The sequence below is a fragment of the Ammospiza caudacuta genome, chromosome 5 (assembly GCF_027887145.1).
Source record: "Ammospiza caudacuta isolate bAmmCau1 chromosome 5, bAmmCau1.pri, whole genome shotgun sequence".
NCBI lineage: Eukaryota > Metazoa > Chordata > Aves > Passeriformes > Passerellidae > Ammospiza > Ammospiza caudacuta.
In genome coordinates, this window is record NC_080597.1 from 39095664 (window position 1) to 39119219 (window position 23556).

At 36.2% G+C, this 23556-nt stretch overlaps 1 protein-coding gene across 1 annotated transcript in view; it reads right to left on the reverse strand.

The window, feature by feature from the left end:
• PTPRQ (protein tyrosine phosphatase receptor type Q) overlaps window positions 1-23556 on the reverse strand; it is a 99379-nt gene that overhangs the window by 14701 nt on the left and 61122 nt on the right. The window contains exons 28-37 of the mRNA XM_058805338.1: window positions 22637-22823; window positions 20117-20361; window positions 19429-19495; window positions 18710-18868; window positions 17286-17508; window positions 16773-16846; window positions 11265-11364; window positions 10344-10472; window positions 2771-2797; window positions 2042-2123 (exon numbers count right to left, since the gene is read on the reverse strand). Of these exons, the coding sequence (XP_058661321.1) occupies window positions 2042-2123; window positions 2771-2797; window positions 10344-10472; window positions 11265-11364; window positions 16773-16846; window positions 17286-17508; window positions 18710-18868; window positions 19429-19495; window positions 20117-20361; window positions 22637-22823 (1293 nt within the window). The remainder of the gene's footprint in view (window positions 1-2041; window positions 2124-2770; window positions 2798-10343; window positions 10473-11264; window positions 11365-16772; window positions 16847-17285; window positions 17509-18709; window positions 18869-19428; window positions 19496-20116; window positions 20362-22636; window positions 22824-23556) is intronic.

Consider the following 23556-nt stretch of genomic DNA (forward strand, 5'->3'; position numbering starts at 1 on the left):
GTAATCTTGAATTAACTCTTCCAAAGACAGACGGAGAGCCCAAGCAAGCTCAGCACTATGCTGTTCATAGAACCATAGATCAATTTGAGTTGCAAGGGACATGAACATAATCTAGCCCAACCCCAGGTAGCCATGGACAACCTTCCTCCAGGTCTGACTGCTCTAAGTCCCGTCTAACCTGGGCTTAGCCACTTCTAGGGATAGGGCATTCACAGCTTCCACAGGAAACTTGTTCCAGTTTCACCACTTGTAATGTGCTTCAGATACGAGTTTACATCATGTTCAAGGGTTTATGTCTTCGCTAATCTTTCCTACACATGTTGCAGGACCCTCAGGTCAAGTCATTTATGTAAAAGTAGAATTATGCATGAGGACAAAAACAACACAGATCATGAGGTCTACTTGTTTATTGCATGCACTGCTTGTTCCTGAGCATTGTCATTACCAATATAATTTCAAGTGCGCTGCCAATCCTATCGTTTATCTGTTAAAACATGTGCTACAAAAAACATAGATAGACTCATTTTGAGGGACTGAACATGCCTTCAAATTCTGCCTGCCCTTGGACAAGTCATCTGGGAAGATATCACTACACTCTGAAACATGGCAGTTGAAGGTCAGAGAGTAAAAAGACTGAAAACTTAAATAACATATAAAACTGTCTATTATAGGTTGACTATATACATTATTTTAAAGAGACCTCAGCTTCTTGTATTTCTCTAAATTTTAAGCAGATTGCAGATTGTGGTTTGATAAAACACTATTGTTTAAGATTTAAGCTGTTGCAATGCAGTAAGGCTTAGCCAACGTGGGTTGCACCTAAAGAAAGTAATACTAGGGACCTTCTAGTAATGAATGTTAATATGTAAAGTGTTACTGATATTGAAACTTTTCATCTGTTCAGTCATGCATAATGTAACTATAATCATTTTTTGGTCAAGTGAAATAACACTTCTACTTTATTGCTCTGAGAATTTTATGGTGCTTTTTATCATAAAATCCAGACGATTTTACCTAATGAGCATAGCAAAAAAAACCTGTAGGTAATACCATTAATATTTATACACTTTTGTTAGTGCTTTCTTGGAAACTGAAATATATCTAAATATATCTAGCAAAAGAAAAGCCAATTGTTAAGTTTTCATTTTTGTTAATCCAACTGGTAAATTATTCATGGTAAATTTATAAAATAATAAAGTCACTGGACACTGGCAAATTTTTTTTTGGGCAAACAACTGTATGTGTTAGGAAAGATAATGATGATAAAGATTCTGAAATAACAAGAAGTTATTGTTGAGAAAAAAATATGATAGCCATAAAATATTACTTAATGAAAATAGTGAAAACTGTGAGATTTAAATTTGGAATTATATATGTATTATATTATCTGTAATGTATATTTTGAGAATGAGGCTCCTTTCAGAAATGCAGGCTGGCTGTGTTCATCTGCTCATGTAAGGAAATGGAGATTATTCATTTGGAAGCTATTCTCAAGAGCATAAGAAATATGCCCTATTACGTGTAGAGGAACAAAAGCCAAAGTACCATGTACAAACCTTTGACTTTCTGCACCAAAATCTATGAAAGAGAAACATCCCTGAGTTTCATGGCAGTATGACTGAGGCCTGAAAATTTTACAGAATTTACATTAACTCTCCTTTTGGAGTCATCAACACTCAGGAAAACAAATATATTTATAGCAGTTAAATACACCTGTGTATATGTTAGAAAACTCTTTACTTGTTCTTAGATAACCTATGTATGCAACAGTAGCTATGTAAAAACATAAATATGGTGGTCTTGAAATGTTGGAGACTAAAGATCATCTTTGGCTGACACTAAGGTGAATAATTCTGACCAGGTTGTAGTATAGGCTGCAGAATCAGTGTACTGTTACTTTCTAAACAATCAACCTGGTAATTGGGTATTGATTATCAAGGCCAGAGTCCTTCATGGCCTTGCCTGCTTAAAATGGACGTGAAATGTGACACATGAAACGACTGAAGGTCGTGCGATGTTGTGACAACTGCTAGCAACATACCGAAAATTCTTCCTGAAACTTTAGGTTGTTGTTTGTGCAAAGCTCTTCAACGTGTTGTAGAAAGGATTTCTTGCTTATTGGCCTGAAAGTAAAGACAGAAGAATTAGAAACCCATAGGGAATATCTTTGTCATTCTTTTTATATAACTGTAATTTATTAATAAACAATATTTTCCAGTTCAATGGAAAATGATACTTATAGGCAGAAAATTAGAAATTGCTTACAGCATGCTTATTTGATTTATTTTCGATCACTTAAAAGAGAAACATTTTATCCCCTTGTTGTTCCCCCTCACAACATTTTTAATTTTGCTAATGTTAACAGTACTGTAGGCTGTGATTGTTTTTATAGGTAACAGCATTTCAAGCGAGGTTTTGACATTAATTTGTTATTGCATTCTAAGGTACATAATACTTCTTTGTCAGACAGAAAACATTTTACACATTGCAAGGTTTTAGACACATAAAATATTGCAGTGACCTCATTCTCATAATGACATGGTTTTTAAATCTTGAGGAGTTTAAATAACCCTGTATTACTTCCCAAGCTAAAACACAGACATGCAGGCTTCACCCCAGAGAGAGAGAAAGCATTTCTCCAGTTACCATGCAATTAGTCATGCTTTTATGAATTATACGCAGCTTGGAGCTTTTTTCTAACATTGAGGAAGGAACCACACATTGAGACTCACCAATGAACACATAACATAAAAACCTTTAGTAAACTTACTTGATGGATTTTCTATAACTAAGCAACCTGAAATAGAGATCTTTGTTAAATGTAGCAAGCTGAGAGTTAACCAATGTTGTGCATTTTAATAGGTTCTAGATTAAATACCCTGTACCTAAAGATTGGTTTCTCTTATGGATTCAAATTCAGATACCTTGGGTGATTGTCTTTATTAGCTCTTATCTCAGGTATCAGCAGATATGAATTACGTAGTTACAGTTTCTGTCATTTTCTTTAGATCACTTACAGTTCTCTGGCCTCATATGGCCCTGAGAAACCCATACTTGCTGCACACTACTACACACACATTGACAGGCTTCATTTTGCATTCTTGACCCAATGTCATTCTCCTAAGGGCCAGTTCAGAGCATCAGGGTAGGATCAATCTGACTGAACACGGACGCCTACTTCTCAGTCACTCTATATTTCTTTTATAATCAATGAGGAGAAATAGGTGTAATTTCATCTCATTTGAAGCAGATCTCTAAAATGAGTCACAGATGAGTCATGATACTGGTGTGCCTCTACAGAAACCACAGCTGTGGTTGTTTTCTAAAGATTTTAAAAATTAGTGTCCTGGTTTTATCTTCATTTTTCACATGTTCATGGCTGGTTTTGTATATGTCAATTTTTAAAACTGTGATACATATTAAATCTTTAACTTGATCTCACAGCAGGTTTCATGAAGGTGAAACATGAGCATCTATACTCAGAGGACTTTCAGATGTCCTTGAAACTTGGTCAAAATTGCCTCTGAATGGATTTAGAAACCAAATTTTGAGCACTCAGACTCAGAAAGCTTGTTTAAATGACCAAGTAAAAAGTTTGTAATAATTAAGTTTTAAAGATAACCTACTCCTTCAAAAACTCTGACTACCCGTTTTATATGTCTGTTCCTCCAAATATACATCCTTACAGAAAATATTACAAAAATGTTCTATAGTACAAAGTCTACTGTATTGCTGCCATAATTTTAGTAGAGAAAGAAAAATTGCTTTTAAAATAGTTTATTAAATGATTATTAATTATTTAAATTTTAATTGAGATAAAATGAAATTAATGCAATTGTTGAATAATTTATTCTTAAGCATCAGGAAATTTAATTTCAAAGCTATAAAGAATGCCTTTGTGGTACATACTTTTTTAGAGCAGTTATCCTGAAACAAAGCAAATTGGCTATGAAAGCCTCACTAGATCAGTCTCACTGGAGTTAAAAGTATTCACAGAAATAAAGGTGCTTACTAAGAAGGACAACTGAAGGACAGCTTTAGAGTGAAAAAGAAGGCAATAAGATAAGAAAGCATGCCACTCTATTTATTCAGAATGTTTAGACATGTAGCTTGGGCTCATTGTATCACACAAGTTGTTTGCATTATGTGGTAGATGAAACTACCTTCTAGTAATATTGGCAGCATTATAGAACTAAAGATTCCTAACAAAAATAAGGACTTTCAATAGCTGTACCAAAGTACTGCACACAAATAAATGTTTGTCTTTGACTATAACAGAAGCATTTGTAGGCTTTTTTGAGGGGTCAAAATTATAAGCAGACTTTGAAGGCAAGTTACGCTTCTTTTTCCTTTGAATTCACCTATCTTCACCACAAAACAACAGAAAAAAGTCTTGTCCCAGTTGACATTCCAGTAATTTTTCAAATACTCTCCTCTCACATTTTTAACAATGAGGAGTTTACTGCACATAATTTGCAGTAAGAAAATGCAGTTTGGTCATTAGGAAATTAAAATTATTTCTGTGCTGTGCATAATCAACCCAGGTAGGTAATTCAGTGTTTCAGGGCTGAAGGCACATGGATCCAACAGTATAAGTATACTTTTTGTTTATACAGTTTTATACAGTAAAAGTCTACTTTTTGTTTAAGAAGCAAGGCATCTATGGCTTGACATTTTAACCTATCTGTAGGAATTTAAGTGATTTTTAGAACTACTGAACTGTCAGACTTTTGTCAGTAGCAAGTGCACATAGCAGTAGCTTGGCAGCTCATAAGATGGTTTACTTTAAAGTGCTTATAGGAAAGTTAATGTCTAACTTGTCTGACTGTGGCAAAGGTGTTGGCTTTGCTGTGTAAGGACCTTCAGAAGGCATGAATTTTGTGTTCTCACTAAAAACTTCCAGCAATTCTCAATTTCAACATTCTTAGGCCTAAAAAATAGTATATTTTCTATGTCTCTTGACTTGGAATACATAGTAATAATCTTACAGTATTTTGTCAATGAACAAATACTTATCTGTATGTAATCTTGTCCTCCAGATTTCCCAGTGTTTTGTACAAAACTTAAAATATTAATATCACTAGATCTTTATGAGCACAATTCATAATCAAGCCATGAAGTTGAAAATGTCCTTATTTCAGCTGGACCATTTCAGATTCCCACTTGCCTGACTTTGATATGAGGAAAGAAAAACATTCTCTAAGATAAAGAATGCTTTATAGCATTAAATCTGATTTTCTTTTAAAACAGTGTATTGTTTCATGTGTGGGGTTTTTTTGAAGACTATCAAAAATCTGAATCCCACTCAGATTACATATGATAGAGCTAGAAAGAAGCCATTTATTTGTGTTGGCAGTGATAACTGAAGACATATTGTCACACAGACTCAGCTTTCTCTCTGGGTCAATCATCTGAAATCCACAGGGAATTAAAACTTCGTCCAACCAGAAAACTACAGAAATTACTATGTAGGCAAAAGGCTTAACTCATAAGCACCACTGACACTTCCTAGGACCAACAGAGGAACTAATTTTTAACAAGTTAATTGAGAGCAATATTGAGCTTAACCCTTCCTACATATTAAAGGCCTAAGGAAAGAGAACACATGCTCATTTCTTCCATTGAACCAGGACACATAGATCCACAAACCTTGTTCTCCTGGAGCACAAACTTCAGGAAGCCTCTTTTTGATAGCTAATTACTAAAGGGAAACCTGCTAAAGAAAAAGACAAGGCAGAAGCCAAGCCTATTCCTACTCAAAGGAAGACAGGTCTGTCTACACCAAGTATCAAGCTGGTCTATAGGAATAAATGTGTGGGCAAAACTGTTAGCTCAAATATAGACACCCATTGAATGCATAGTATATAGGAAAGATGAGATCAGACAATCCTTTTCTTTACAACACTTTGCCATAATTACCTGGTATTTGCAGGGGCTACAGTGGCTGTCATGCAGAAATATTTCTTCTGACCTCACTTTCTTGACAAGCTGTCTCACACAGAGTGAAACAAAAGCCTAAAATGATCAACCACAAGGTTCAACTTCTCAAGGACAGATTTTTAAAAGACAGGGATCTAAATAGCTTCATCCTTGCTGTGGAAACCACTGCAAAAGTAGGGTGCCAGAGAAGTTGTCTCCTAGGTAAGCACCTGGAACAGGGAGGAGTAACTTGTATCTCACCAAACCTGGCACACACTGAAAATTTAGGGATAGAGTTTATTCACAGAAGATTAGTGTCTGCCTTGAAGAGTGACTTGGCAAACCCTGTGGACCTGTTCTAAGTCAGGTAAGTGATGCAGGTAAGTGCATCCAGTATATATATATATTCAGTGAGTTTAATGAAACAGTGTTTAATCCAGTTTAGATTGATGGGCTATGTATGTTTTGAACAAAGTTGTTTTTTACTGTTGTCTCACACCATGTCCACCATCATGGAATGCAATGTTTGTCCCAGACATTCAAAGTTATCATTTGGGATTCATAAAGAAGATCACATTTTCCACTAAATTCTGTAGGACTTAATTCCCTGCATGCCCTCTGAAACTACATCCAATTGGTCAAATGCTTAAGAAAGACTTGTTGAGAGTGAGTGTATATGTACTAGCTAGAATTAGTAATTTTAGCCACTGAAGTTTGTCAATAATATTTTTAATGATTTTTATTATTTTAAAAGACTAGTATTGATTTTCCTTTAATTTCCTAGTCAAAAAAAAAAAAAGTTACCCACAAAAAAGTTTCAAAATTGTCAAAATGTAATGCTTGGCACTTTTAAATTTCTCTTTCCCTACTCAAATTGACTTTTACAGTGCAAAATACTTAATATTAAAAAATTATAAAAATGTGTGAAATATAATGTTTTGATTAACCTATACTGAACATTTGCTGGGCTTCAAGATGTTGAATTTTTGATCTAAGAATGATGAAAAGTATTTACAGTCATATTCATACAGAAAATAAATTTTTTCTAATTTATTGTTTTTCTCATGAGATACCAGCTGCAAAATTTTCTGAGAATATGAGCCAAGATCATAAGCTGCAATCCACCAAGTATGAGAGAATGTCTGAGGAGACAATGGATGAGAGAAAGGCAAGAGGGATCTCATAGAGCAGTCCAGACTATTTTGATTCTATGGATGAACTCTGTCAGCTGCAAGTGTGTGCCTTTATTGATTTATAGTAGCTGAATAATATAATGTCAGAGTAGTGACAAAAACCCCTGTTTTCCAAAATACCCCCTTCAAATGAGCAGTGAATGGAGTGATTAATAGCTAGTGAGAATAAATCTATATTGTCCTGTTTTCATCTAGGCTTTTCAAACAAACTCCCCATTGCCCTTTCAGGGTGAAGCTGGACCAGATTTCAGTTGATTTTCTGCTGCCTGAAAAATACAAACTTGCCAGTCTGGAAAAGGAATCTGCCCATCTGTGCCCTCCTCATACACTCGCAAGATGCCACGAACTGCGACACAGCGAGCTCTGCAAACACAGCTGAGACAGCTGCCTAAATGCAGCCAATGTAGGTAGTGCAGATGCAGTGATGCCCATCTCAAACACATGGGAAATTTGTGCAAGTTAGACTGCAGTCATCAGCATTAAATACTGTAACTAAACATGCTGACATGTCACTGCTTTAGCCACAAATCATGAGAATGATCAGGTCAAGATCTGGGACTGTGATTGACTTCAGCATAGCTGTTCCCCAGTTGCAACAGGTACAAAAGTTCTTTTATGGTGCAACTGTGGAAGTCTAAAAACAGGAAACAAAAACATTTTAGTCATTAGGTTTTGCAGTAAGCTGCCTTGGTACTGCTGCCATGCTTCTGCCAGCTCCCTGTTACAACTCGTCATTACCAGGAAAGATTAACTATATTAAAGACAGCACTAGAGACACCTAAAATGTCCCTTCTTGTCATTGACTTTACCAGAACAGAATGATACACATAGTGAAAGATTCTTAGAGGCTTAAAAAAACAAAAGCCAAAATAAACTAAAGAATTTTTGATGGATAAAGCACATCCTGCCCCTCATTACTATATGTATGTTATCTAGGAGAGTTCCTCAGGGCACATTTTCTGTCTTCCAGATGAAAAGAAGTCATGAATCCTGTCCTGAGGAGCTCTCAATTAGTGCCTATACTTCATCAGTTTGTCATAATGTTCAGCAAAGGACCTGGGCAAGGAGCCTGCTGTAGGTTCAGTGCCAGTGCAGTTTGAAAAATAATAATCCAAAATTTTAGCAGCTCCATCCTGTGCCTTACAATGACAGAAGTAGAAAGTCTTTGCTTTTGGCCATTAAAGGACAGTTGGAAAGAGGGAGGAGGAACATAGAGATGGAAGGACATGGCAAATTGCAAACCAAAAAGTGAGACTGACTCATTAAAATAAGGGTAACGTAACTAAAACTGCTGAAGCACTATCCAGTAAAGGTCTTGCTGTGCATAAATCACATAATGAAGTGTACATAAGTATGAAATATTACAGTTTTCAATTACCCTTTATAGTTTGAGACTGTAAAAATTTCAAATACAGATAATTCAGACAGAAAAGTGGCAGAATGGTATCTGCAAACCAACAAAGGATTTGACTGTGTGGGTATGTTGCTGAGATTGCAGGAACATAGTATGAAACAGCTGCAGTGTGAGTACAAAAGAAAGTTGAGGAAAAGACCAAATTTCTCTTAAGTATATATATCCTAACTTCCAAAGGAAAGAAGCAGCATGTTTCTTATGTCACATTTACACTGCTTTTGTTTCAAGGATAGGTTGTTTACACCAAGGCGATACTGCCATACTGTGTTATAATTTCCATTTAAAAATTACCCTGATTTATTTGAAAATAGTTGTGGGAGCCCATTAATTCAACATCAGAGACTAACAATATACATGATTTCACTATGAAAAATACCATTGTTTGCCATTAGAATATCTGCAAAGATTGATGCTTCATTCTGATTAGCTGTATCATTTGCTATAGTATGATAACACACAGGTTAAGAGAAGAGAATGGAAAGCACACCATGTTGTTTCAATAATACAAAAACTTACTGGATGACAAAAATCTCCTTGCGTCTAAAGAAAAGTGAAGAGTATCTGGAAGTAAAATCCATTAACACTTTAGTACATAAACAACATTAGTACTATTCTTATTCAGCTAACAATGTGGAAACAAGGTAATTTTGAAAATCCATGGAGATAATTTATCTGAAGCACAGTTACTGCAGTGCATTGGCAATGGTTCTGCCTTTAGAGGATGCTTTGCACTGTTATTAGCAGTACTAAATTCTGCTATCTGAGCAAGTGCCCCGCACAGGACATACCCCAGCCCTTACATCAATGAGTTCCAGATGATTCCCAGTATGTTTTCTCATCTGTCACCAGCAGCCATTCTTGTGTGCTCTATTTTGAACAGGTTTTTACATGCAATCAACTTACTCTGTACCACACACAGACATACACAAAAACCCCGGGTCAACAGCTACAACCTTTCATCTTCCAGCTATTCCTAGTCTGCAACAGTAGGATATCTGGCTACTAGGACAAGACTATTTTGGGCTTCTCGTCTTTAAGGAGACTGCCTACCACAGTGTTTCATCTGTGAGACAGCAGGGAAAATACAGACAGGTGAAGAACGTTCACCAAATATTTCTGACATAGTTGGATGTCACATATTATTGATATCACCATTATATTTATATTATAATCATCATTGTATATTTATTTGTTGAATAATATCAACATTTCTGAAACTCAAAAAGCAATTCTTCTAATAAATATCTGTGACAAGATTTCTTGTCAGGTACAAAATGTGAATTGCTGCATGCACCTTAAATGAGTAGATTTTAGGATAGCCAGTGCGCTGAGCTCCACAGAAACCCAGATGTTATGCCAATCCCTTTTTCAAAAAAGACAAATGTTTTCAAAATGTCAATTAACAATGACAGATTTGCTCTTGAGCTAGTTGATTTGTTCTTGAATTAGTTGTCAGGGACTTCCAGGAGTCTGGCTGTTTCAGAAAGCTTGTGCAATTTTGCAGCCTAAACAAAAAATTGGGCCATTAAAAACACTCAGAAATTCTGCATGTTTAAAACATGTAACCCTTCTTTGGCTAACAATTAAACAGTGATTTGCACTTAGATTTTTATCTTGTTGTAAAAAGGGCTTAAGATTAAGTGATTTTCTAAAAGCTAGTGAGAAGTGTCTTGAGGATGGAGGTCATTCTTTGAAAAAGGATCTCAGTGACCTGTGTAAATAAGAACAGCACAAACACTTCCAAACAAGCAAAGGTCAGAAAGGGGTCATGGCTACAGACCCTTCGGGCTACTATTTTGCCTAAGGAGTATGCTTACCGTGTAAATCTCTCATCCTTCAGCTCCAGGTCTGCCACTGTGATCATCTGATCCAGTTTGAATTTTGTGTCAATAATTTCAGCATCTCGTGGGGAGTATGTGCCTCCCTCTTTTTGCTTTTGCCGAATTCTAAATGGAAAATAACAGTGAAAAATACACATGCAAAATATTTAAGGACACATATGTCAATGCTTTGATTTGACAGGCTGAAACTGAAAAATGGTTGCCAAGAATCCTTCCTTGGCTTTTTTTGTTGTCCCCCTCATAACGGTGTAATTTAGTGAAATTTATGTTGCCTAAAATTCAGAGGAAAGAATCTACATGATGTATTCTTTTAGTTTTCCTACATAAATTCTTTGGTAATGCCTGAATAATGCAGCTGAGTAAGAACAGAACTGATGAATGAGGAAACTAGCACCGTGTGTGCAGTACACATCCTGCTTCTTTACATGGATATTTTGTTCACTACTTGAATTAAAACTCAATTTGTGTTCCCCATGTGAGAACTCAATGTATTTAACTGATAAATTTATTAGGAAAACAGAAAATATAATTGAAATATTTACTTCATACCCAGCTGTAGATAGTATTAGCCATCATGATAACTACAACCAGCTGACACTCTGATCTGTCAATAGAGAAGTGGCTCTGAAAGGTTAAGAAAGGCCACCACTCTGATTTACCCTCTGGAGAAGTTGAATTTTCTTCATCTATGGAGGTTGCCCTCACTAGACTCAATTTTTGTGAGTTCTCTCTCCCTAAAGTTCTACATAAAAAAACAAAACAAAACAACCACCCAACCAAAAAATCAATACATTTTGTAATTACAGATTAGTTGCACTTATAGGACAGTTTCAACTCTTCTTTAAACCATTTTTGAGTGTTTTCAAACCAGCTATGGCAAGAATGTATAAATCTCACCTTGCAAAAGCGTACACTGCAGCCACCAAAAGAACAACTGAAATTATACACAAAGTAACAGCAAGGACAACTTCTACAGATCTTCCCGTCAGTCCTTCACCTGCAACAGAAAGCAGAAAGCTAATATATCGTAGACTCTTTAGAATTTTTAAATTTCTGACAATATGAAATTAGGGAATAATGGAAGACCCTTTCAGTCTCTGTATAACTGCACTCATGTTATGTTTGTTGAAGAGCTGCTTCAGAAAGAAAAGTATATCAAAACGAGAAAGAGTTTATGTAAGGGTTCCTAACCATTGCTGATCTATCCAACACATTATTTTAATACAGCTGTATGTGCAGGTGTTGCCTGGTGTTTTTCAGTTTTGCCTGCTGAACAGGTTAAGGTCAGTCTATACTGCAGTAACATCAGTCTGAGCACTGGCCTGAGCTCAGCTCCTGCTTCAGTCTCTGCAGGACTGCTCCAGTTCCTCAAGTGGAAAAGGGAGACACAACTCCAAACAAACGAGACCTGCAGCTGCCACTCACAGACACAAAGTAAAACATACTATTTTTGGAGGTATTCTAAGGGTGCTGAAAGAACTGAACTAATGATGAGATCTGAACTTTCTGGATTAATCTGCCTCACTGACCAATAACTCATGCTCCTGGTTTATGTGAGAATTGGTGATATTGTTAGGAATAACCACCAGTAGTAGATCAAAAGTAATCATAAAGGCCTCTATGATAGCAAAGTAAAGGTGTTAGTATTCTAATCAGTCCTTCCAGGTGAGAATGAAAGCCCATTCAAAAACTGGTAAACTATTTAGCTTAGTAGTTTCTAGATCTCTTTCTGAACTTCTATAATGCTAAATTTCTGGGGCTCATTTAATTTCCCACCCTTCCTGTAATCCTGTACCTCAAACTCACCCTCTTTTTCTCTTAGACAACAGTGAAAATAAGAAAAGCAAGGGAATTCCACTGCTGGTATTGTTCCCTTTTATTGACATTCACCTCCACTTGATGGTCCACTGTAGAAAAACTTAGCTCCTGTTTAGCCTCAGGGAGAAGGAGAAAATGTACTGCTTCCTGCCATATGAAACTATTTCCCAGACAAGGAATGACATCCTCCCAAGGACACACTGCGAAACACCATAGTCTTGGCTTTTTGGATGATTTTTGGATTTGAGAGTATATTGCAAATGATCTGGACTGATGTACACAAGAGAATGTGATTAAAATTCAAAATGATCCTGATTTATCAGAAGAAGTCACCTTAAAACAGTAGGATAAACTTTTGTAAGAACAAGTGCATGGTTCTACATGTAGGCAGGAATAATCAGCTACAATAATACAGCATAGGAAGCAGTAGGCTAGTTAGAAATTTATCAGAAGAAAGTGCAAGATTATTATAGACTGACACGGACATTAATGAGCAATATCAGGCCTGTATGAAGTGACAGACAACAGAATTCAGTATAGTTTGAAAAACACCTGAAACAATCCTTCCACTGCATTATTAAAATTTTAGATGCAACACTGGACATTACAAAGAAAAAGTTTAATATTAGGTTAAGATAATAGGATAGAAAACCAAGTACATACAAAAATATTTCAATGAGAAAAGGAATGAAAAAGTTCCTGCCACTCACTTTTCACAGTGATAGGGCAAAAGTGCTAGCAAAGTGAAAGAAGAGAAGAATATCCAAAGAAACCTCTACAAAAGTTATATCTATTTTGCACTGCACATTGAAGTCTATGTAAAATGTGCAATTAACATTAATCCAAAAAATGCAAATGTTATTAAAAAAAACACTGCTGGTAGGATGCCAACCAAGAATTAAAACCCCACATTTTCTCATGCTTCTTTGCAACAGGGGAGGACTAAACATATCTTTATAGGAATGTCTGTAGAGATAATCATGGGCATGGAAAAGGAGACAAAATAGAGAATATCATAATGTATAATTCTGAAGTACTGCACTCAATACATGATGATAAAAAATTGCAATAATAAAATACCTTAAGGTCAGTTTCTACGCAAAAGACAGTGTCAGGAAATCCCATTTTGATTATTTCCTGTCTCATCAGCTTTATATTTAACATGGAAAAGGTGCACTTACACAGAACTACCAGTTGCCCCAGAGTGATCTAAAAAACCATTGGAGTTTACAAAAAGGTTACAAGCTGCCTTAATGTATTACAAGTTTAAACAGTATTTATCACTGTACCTTAATTATCTTATGGAAAAATGCTGACCTTTCATTGTAGCATGGACAATAACTTTGCAATGAGAGTCATGGATTGTGAAGAATAAACTCCCCCTCTCTGGGTCAAAAGAAGGTTGTGGTACAACAAATATGATTGGGTGGGTGGGCGCCCTATTAAAATGCATCCTTTACTATAATTAAAAAACATTGCAGCAGCTGTATATTTCCATGACTTCTGCTTCAGTGTTCCTCCCTAACAAAATTCCTATTATCTACAAGAGCATCTGACATGTCTCACAAAATGATTTCTCATAATTTTCTATATTTTTTCTGTTTCAAACACATAATATTAAATTGCACCAAAATATTAACTTGCTTATTCTCCAAATCAAAGATTTTTTTATATCAGTAGATTTAGAAACCAGAGCAATGTAGGATTTTTTGAACTGGTATGAATACATCTGCCAGAATTTAAATTAATGTTTCAGCTCATAAAATGAAAGTATAATGTTGGAAACCTACATTATTATTAAAGATTATTATTAAAGAAGCTATCTGATTTAAAATAAAATTGCAATTTGGATTCCAGGCAGCATAAATTTCTCCTGGAGAGCAGCTGATGTTTTGAGTGCAGTAGAAGTAATTGGGTTGCAAAGATTTATAAAAGCTGACTTTTTGGCATCTTTTCTGAATTATATTTCTAGAGCAATCTGGAAGTTCCTATAACCAAACATCTTCTCTAAGGAAACTCTTGGGCAAGGTTCCTCATGCCATGTGTCAAGAGAGTGCTCTATCTTCAGGACCATTCAACTGCCGTAGCTGCATCACTTGTGATATATCAACTTGATGTTGATTTCCCAACACTTGTAAGAAAGCTTTCGAAGAGCTTTTGATTATCTATTCCACATAAGATGGAATTACAATGAAATTTAGAAGCTCTGAAATTTAGAAGCTAAGACCAGACAAAAGTATGCTGTAATCTGGCCTTAAAAAGCACAGCTTGATGTTGAAGTTTAGCATAGAAGGCATTGGATGGGTATGAGGAGACCCATTTCTCCTCATAGCTGGGGAATTTACCCCTGTTTTGGTTTTTTTCCCTGCTGCATTTTATTCAGCATACAAACAGATCTTGCTTATTTATCATGTACAAGGTAGAAAATGTTGCAAGTTTTCAGTAACAATACATAAGGCAACGAATTACACTATCTCCCTGCCACTAAGTATTGCGGATTTTTCTGTTAGAAAGGAGAAAATTACCCAGAGGATGGGATACAGTTGGACTCATTTCCAGTAAATTTGTTTTCCCTGATTGGACACACTATCTTTCCCCTACTGGTAAAAATATTTGCTTCATTTGCTTAAAACTTTTAAACTCAGAACATATAAAGACAACTTTTATGTTGCACTTTCCAAAGCATTCTGGGCTGGAGAAATAGTACCAGATCCTTTCAGATTATTCAGGTAATGAATTAGCATTTCAAGGTCTTCAGTATCAGATCATGTAACAAATTCCTAAAATTGATTAGATGAATAAGGGAGCTCATATCACAGAGATGAATGCCAAATGAAAAATATGTGCCCACTAAAATTCTTCTGGGTAGTCATCCAGTTGTCTTGATATCCATTTTCAGAAAGTCAGGGCTAAGGCTGAGCTAAGTAAGTTTTTGACTTACAAATATATTAAAAGAACTAACAGATCTTATTGCAATCTGCTACAAGAGATGCCATTCCCAGTTTTGGGGGTATATCAACTTGGCCAAGAAAGAATTATGTTTGATTTCCAACCAAATAACTGCTGGCCTATTTGCTAGTGACTTTAGAACCAGATGAATTCTATTAGACAATATTAATTTATTAATTAATATAGAGCTTTTTCTATATCTAAAGGATGAAGGGGCTAAAGGGTCATGCCCTCAAATGACCTGCCATTAAGCTCACTGGAATATAATAATGGAATCATTTAGATTTGAAAAGACCTTTAAGATCATCAAGTCCTACTGCTAACCCAGCACTGCCAAGGCCACCAGAAATCTAGTCTCTAAGTGCCACATCTACACATCTTTTGAATACCTCCAGTGATAGTGACTACCGCTTTCCTTGGCAGCCTGCTCAAATCTTAGCACTATTTCTGTGAAGAAATTTTTCCTTATATCTGACCTAAACCTCCCCTGTCACCACCTTTCCTCTTGTCCTATTGATTGTTACTGGGGAGGAGATTTCGACACCTATCTTGCCACAACCTTCTTTGAGGTAGAGAGTGATAAGGTCTCTCCTGAGCTTCCCTTTCTCCAGCCTAAATGACCCCAGCTCCCTCAGCTGCTCCTCACAGGAATTGTGCTCCAGACCCTTCATCAGCTCCATTACCTTTCCCTGAACATGCTCCAGCACCCAGCACCTCAATGTTTTTTGTACTGAGGAGCTCAGAACTGGGCACAGGACTGAAGATGTGACCTCACTAGTGCCAAGTACAGGGGGACAATACTTGTACCTGGTCCTGCTGGCCACACTATTGCTGATCCAGGCCAGGATGCCATTGGCCTTCTCAGCCATGTGGGCACAGCTGGCTCATGTTAGGCTGCTGTTGACCAGCACCCCCAGCTGCTTTATCCCTTGGGCATCATTCTGTCCCCAGCTTGCAGCACTGCATGGGGTTGTTGGGACCCAAGTGTAGGATGCAGTATTTGGCCTTATTGAACCTCATCCAGTTGGCCTTGGCCTACTGATCCAGCCTGTCCAGAGCCCTCTGCAGAGCCTTCCTGCCCTCCAGCAGATCAACACTCCTGCTGAGCTTGTGTTATCTGCAAACTGAGTGAGGATGTCCTAGATCCCCTCAGCCAGGTCATCAACAGGGACATTAAACAGGAATGGCCAAATACTGAGCCCTGGGGAATTCCACTAGGGAACAGCTGCCAGCCAGATGAACTCCATTCAGCCACCATTCCTTGGTCCAGGGCACCCAGTCAATTTGTCATGCATCCAGTACTTGTTCCACATACAACACAGAAGGAAACAGCACAAACAGAACAGCTACTGGCAGTTTGCAAAACAAGATGAACTATCCTGGCAACATTTGTACTGGTTTTTGAATCTCTGCACACAAACTTTGTCAATAATGCCTCTTCATTTAACAGTCCAGGCTGTAGAATCCCTTTACCTCAAAAAGACATACAAGGCAATGGATATATTTCTTCAGTCATTCTAGTTAAACTGCATCCAACAACACAGAGATTACTGACTTAGTGGAAACCACTGTATTAAAAAGAAACATGGAATTGTGTAGACTTTAGAGAAATAGTTTAGTAAATTACAGTCTTCTTACCCAATGTTTTGACAGGGTCAGAATAGTCAGAATCCGTAAACTGCCCTTTAATGTTAGTTGCTCTGAACTTAAATCTGTGAAAGAAAACCAGGAGAAGTAATGAAATAAAGTTGATGTGCATTTTCTTAAGTATGGTTTCACTTACAAACTAAAAAAACATATTTAAGTTTAGTATAACATAATTTTAAATAATTTTCCACCTGCAAAAGTGACATTATGACAGACAGCAAGAAGTGTGTCAAAATCTTAAATGTATAAAAAATTCCAGTGTGAATTACTTATCTCAAATTTGGATTTATTTAATTTAAGAACTCAATAAGCATCTTTTTTTGCTTGAAAATTTTGTAAAAAAATTGTCTCCCATATCTAGACTCAGGCAAAAATTAAAATTAGATACATATGATGATCAGTTTTCCTCCTTTTCTAATTTAACTATATGTTTTGAGAATTTGCATAAATCTATATTATACTTAAATCTTTCTTTTGGACAAACATGAAGACAAATGTACTTACAGGTACTGCCTTCTTGGTTTCAGTGGGCCATTGCATATTTTGTCTTGACTGCCTGGTATCAGACATGTAGTATCAGCACCTATGACATATATCTCTTCTTTCCCACTCAGGTCTTCTTTTCCTTCTATGCATGGTGGGTTTGGAAAACCTTCATTTGTAAAATATGGCCTTGGTCTGTTGAAGTAGGCATCATACCACTTGGTAACATTCCCATCATGCTGAGCTATTGTCAAGAAAAGAAATAATAGATACAATTTACATTCTAACCGGACTGCAATTAAAGAAGTTACATAAGAAATTTATTTTTAAGAGCTTAGCATGCTGTTGGTACAATTTACACAAATAAGCCTATAACTGAATTTCCACTTAAACCCAAATTTCCTTACTATCCACACTATCCATGTTTTGTTAACTCTGAGTAAGCCAACTAAATCACAACTAGAAAAACTGAGAGGCATATTCACACAGCAGTTCTGCCTGTAGAGGATATTATTTGCACAAGACACTCAACTCTGAAACTGAGCATGGCTAGCTAGCTAGCAAAGGATTATTTCACAATTAAATTACTAGATATCCATACGTGGATACTACACAGCAGCTCATGAGAAAAATCTTCACAATGTGGCTTAGCATGGTATTCATTTATCTTTCAGTTCAAGAGACTCTTCACTGCAATAATTATGAACTAAGTGTCATTAGCATTAGTGCTAAAATTCAAAATTCAGAAGAAGGTGAGACACTTAAGGTGTGTTCACTTAATGTGCATACTTTACTTCTATACTTTGAAACCAAGTAAAATAGGGTATTTAAATACCTGGAGTCTGTCCTTCTTAGGTAAAGTAAGCCTGACCATGAGCTCTCCTGTCATAAAACTCCCACTCACATTGGTAAGCAATTACTCAAAAGGTTTCACAGCACTGTTCGCACACGAAAATGTTCATCAGCCCATACAAGGGAATAAACATTCTTACCCACAGTGTGCAGAGGGGATTTATATAACTCTCTGCCCCCATAATGAAATGGAAATATCAACTGCACATGGCTGCATTCTTTTACAGGCAACTCTAATAGCAACAGAAGAATAACCTTGCCAAACCCCAAAAGTCTCATATTTATTTATACTCACAAATGTGAAATGCTGGGGTGGTTTTCAATGAAACAGAAAATAAAGAACTGCAGTGATAAAATTAGGGACTGAATAATATCGGTGGCTTCAAACAGCATGGAAGACACTTCACTGGAAAGCATTCCCAGAATCCAGTACCCAGCCCACAGGTATTGTGTGCCCTTAGTGCTGTTGCCACAGCAGAAGTGACTTTGTTGTCTGTCCTCTAAAATGAAATTACTGAAATCCAAGAAACAAATTAAAAAGACAAACAGCCTGAACCTGAAAAGAGTTTTCAAGGGAATTTATTAAACTCTACCTCCAGCTTCCACAACAAGAACTTGTATCTTCTTGATAGGGCCATGATCATCACTGTAATAACAAATTGGCATTCTGATTGTAATTGTTGTATCTGTGACAAGTAATGCTCCATTGGTATCATAAACTGGTGCTGGTTTCTTTTTGGGCCTTGGTGGTTCTGTTTTTAAGAAAAGATATACCACAGAGTTCTGTTTTACAATATTTTCATTGGAGGTACGTTGTTAAGGGACACAGCTGAGTTATGCAAAAAAAATCTCCAGCATATTTTCAGGGACAACTTAGTTTCACTTACTATCTTAAGCCTCTAAAAACTATATTCTGATAAATGCCTACATATATAATTTTCAATTAAAAGAAAAAACAATAAAAAGAGTGATTTTAATTTTTCAATTAATACTTTGACAACTGTGATACTGCATATTTAGCTATTCCTATGTCATATCCTAAGTTATTTGCTGATAGTGATTGAAATATTGAACTTGATATGATTATTTCAATGAGTCTGCATGTGTTTGACAGTATGCTTCTGATACAAATAGCAAATGATCAGCAAAACTGAACACTACAATTCAAGGAGATCAATGATACATTCTTGTTCCTACATTATGCAGCCCATAAATACTAGCTCAAGGCACACAGCTGTGTAATCACAGGTGGAAGAGCAATTTCTTCAGAATTTATAGAGATTTCAGATACAGCATACTTTATGGGACATACCTTTGATATCCATGGTTATTTTCAATTGAATTTTTGGCCCTGCACCAGCACCATTAATTGCATACACCTTAAAAAAACAAACATTTGTTTTAATGAGTATTGTATTAGCTTCATATTTGACAGTTCTGGATATATCTGTAGCAACAAGAAATGCTGAAACACTCCTTTTGTCATTCACACTAGGCTAGAACTTACTTTATATTGCTTTGAAGTCCTAAGTGTGGTAACACTTCATTGTTTATGACAAAGCTCTTAAAAAAGGAGTAATTAAGTTCACTCAAAGAATGATCATTCTTTGTCTTGTGTCCCAGCCTCTGACTATTTCAAAGTACTTCATGCACATACTTCTAGCAAGCTCTCCTTGCAGAACTGGACCTTTCATGTCCAGTGAGCAATGCCAGTACTGGAATTAAGAGAGACATTTAGTCTTGTGCTTGTGACTATGTGTCACAAATTGCTTTGCTACATGAACTGGTCATCCAAACCAGTGATGCATCCTGCTCCCACTTGCTCTATCCTGTTCATTGTTCCCCTTGTTCCTCACACTTGCCTCTCTTTGCACCCCAGCTAACATTCCTGGCATGAAAATCTCATATTCAGCCAAAGTTTCAAACTAATCTCACGCGTATATCAAAGAAAAAGAAATACTCCCCCCCCCCCCCCACCCAACAAGTGTATCAGTTCTTACGCTGACATTATAGGTATGTCCTCCTTTTAGTCCTTCTATCATGGCAGTGACTGACTGATCTTTTTTTTTAATGACACTAAGGTTGTGAATCTGGATGGCAGCAGGGTCATCTTCATTGTAAACCATAGCTTGATACACTTGAATATTTCCATTTGGTTCAGATGGTGGCACAAATGTTACTTGGAATTTTGTTACTTCATCTGGTATCTTCTGAAAAGTTATGTTGTTAGGTGGGTCTTCAGGCACTGAAATAAATATTTCAATGACCCACTTAATCAGTTTACTACTATTACTATTAGAGCAAAACCTGAAAAATTAAAATTATATTTTTTGTATATCAGTATTATTTCATTGATATTTTCTGGGTTGTATTAAAAATTCTCAAATACTTATCGCATATGCAAATATTCATAAACACAATAAAAAGTCAAATATCTACTGAAATCCTTTTCTTAATGATGGCACTGAATGCTACAAACTTTTAAAGTAATGATTAGGTAACTCTCAGTAGTCGCTACTCAGAAAATTTTTTCCTGATTATCTATTTAAAAAGCCTGAAAGCGTCATTATACCTCAAAACACATCTGGGGTTAACAGATCCTTGCACAAGTTGACAAGCAAGAAGCACGAGTCAGTGAGTATTCCTTTCTGAAAACAGCTCTGTTAACAGCAAGCTCTCTCCCAACATATAAACAAGCCACTGTGCTCCTAAGGGTCTCTGCTTTTCACAACTAAATCTTTGGGAAAATTTTTCCACTAACTGACACCCAGACACAAGCACAACATGCATTTTTCCTGGAGGCAGTATCTTGTCAAATGCTGATTCCAGTAGCTTATTCTTAAGACAGCAGAGGTATAAATCATTTTCTCAATGTCCCTCTCTGAAGGAAAAGGCTGTAACATTCTTTCCAGGCAGCTAAATATTTATTGCTCTACCTGAGAAGACAAGTATGTGGCGTGACCTCTAAATAGTGAAATCAAGCGATGGAAGGTAAACACATTCCCTCAGCCAAGGATTTAGATGCAGTCATCCTGTTTCCCAGGTTTTTTATACCAGCCAACAAATGCTTACTGAGGTTTCTCTGCAGTAAGTCTGTGTCAACTGGTCCTGACTAAGCCATATGCTAAACTGTACAAACCAGATGAAATGAGGTGGAAAAAAATAAACCTGTTCGTCTCCAATTTTACTGCACCTCCTAATGTATCACATATTGATATAAGGAAAAGAGCTACCAGAAAAGGCACCACAGGATGCTGTCTGTCTCAGAATAGTCCCAGCTACCACACAGACACAACTTTTTCCACAGCACAAGAGCATATGATCTTCCAGGCATAGAAATAGGTAATGAAATAATTAGAATTTATCTTATTTAAAGCATTGGAGATTATCTATATCTATATCTATATCTATATCTATATCTGCATCTATATCTATCTATACACATACATATCATATGCATATAGTATCATTTCAATAGGGACCTTGGATTTTCATACATCAAAGGAAAGCTAGATGATAAATAAGTCACTTTGTAGTACATTTAAATCTGACATTAACCTGAGTATGTAACTAAAAAGTTGTTCTGCATCAGACCCTCTAGAGATAAGGTAATTATGCTTTATACACAGATGATAATTCGTTAAAATGAAACAGAACGTCAATACCTCTTGAGAAAATATTTTTATTGTTTTGCTTGTTTGCTGGTTTAAACAATGGAAAAAAATTCAAAAACAGAAAAGAGAGTAGACAGACGATAACCATGATCTATGTATGTAAAGTTAGGACTAAGTTTTCCCCATGTACATATTTATATTTCTGTACTATTTATAGCTTTCTAAGCAAATGCAAATGCTGTCTACTTTTCTTTAACATCTCATTTCTCAGTTTTATTTCTCTGACTAACTTTACAGCATCATCTACTTTTGTCACCTTAACATCTAGCTCAGTCTCCAGATCATTTAGAATCCGTGGAACAGCTAACTCAAGCAGAGTTTCCTATGGGCCTTCACCAGGAACTTCCCTCCACAGAGAATACACAGATAATGTCCTCAAGTCTGCACAGATACCACTTATAAACGGTAGGATTCACTTCACCTAATTTTTAATGTTTAAATTTTGCACCAATACCAAGGATGTTGTGTGAAGTTTTCAGTAGTCTCTTAACAGGTACCTCCACAAAGTAGTCACCCCTGACTAAGACAGGTATCTCATACACACATGGTATTGTATAGACAGAACCTCTCTCTTCATTGCCCAGAGAAGTAATCTAGTTGGCTGTGTTCCACAAAGCCAAATTTTACATGGAGCAAGATAGGATCCAGCATAACTGAAGGTAAATCTTAGTATTTATAACCATCCCTTTTTTGTTATCTGACAACTTTTTAAATATTAAAGAAAGAATATTGTGAGAACAAATCTGTATTAAAAGCCCATATTGTGTTTAAAGTCCTCATGTATTTGTCAAATTAAAGAAAAACTGTGAATTTTGATCTGTATAAAGTAGAAAAAATATTACAAACCTGCTTCAAAAGTGGAGACAATTACAGGGGAACTAGGCTTGCCTTCTAGGAGTGCAGCATTAACATCCCCTGTAAAGGCAATGATCACTACAGAATACCTTGTAAATGCTTTCAAATCAGAAATTTCTAAGATTTTATCCTCCTCATTTGTCTTCAAAAACTGAGCTTTGTAGTTGTCATTATCCACCTGTAAAAAAACAGTAAAAAAAAAAAAAAAAGTTGTTACAAGGTTTGAAACAGCAAAAGCAGGAAATTATTATTTTAATATCTTATTAAAGTTTTATTCTTCCACTTCCCTAACTAGTTATATAGAAGGGTTCACAAGGGGTCTCTGGATCCCAAGTGTACAAAGCTGTGCTGGGGAATACATCTAACCCATGTGCTCCTTTCTGGCACTTCATGTAGTTTGTGCTTAAGGGAATGGGCTCTTGGGTTGGTGCTGTCTCACACCAAGCAAACGTGAACCAATTTGGAGACACTGGGCCAAGGCAATTATGGTGACCTGAAACAGGCATCAAACTAGGCAAAGATCCAGAAGATGAGCATCTATATATCAGAAGATTGTTTGGGATACAATTAGAAAGTTGGGCAGCAATATATAATGTTGATGCAACATTGGAAGGTGCAATTCTTCTTTGGATATATTCATAGAAGCTCTTTTTTATGAGACAATTGGGAAGGATTAATTCTCCCAGCAGGAACCTGGAAAGACTTAAGGTTCATTCTAAAAATGGGTGGACTATAGGAGACCTAGCAATAACTTTAAAATATAAAAAAAGTATTAATAAACTGAAGATAAGCCACTGTTTACAGTGTTCACAAAAATACAAATAGAAATTTTACTTACCCAAAAACCAAACAGAAATAAAAATTACACAATTTGCATTGATATACCTAAAAATGAACTAAAGCCATGACTA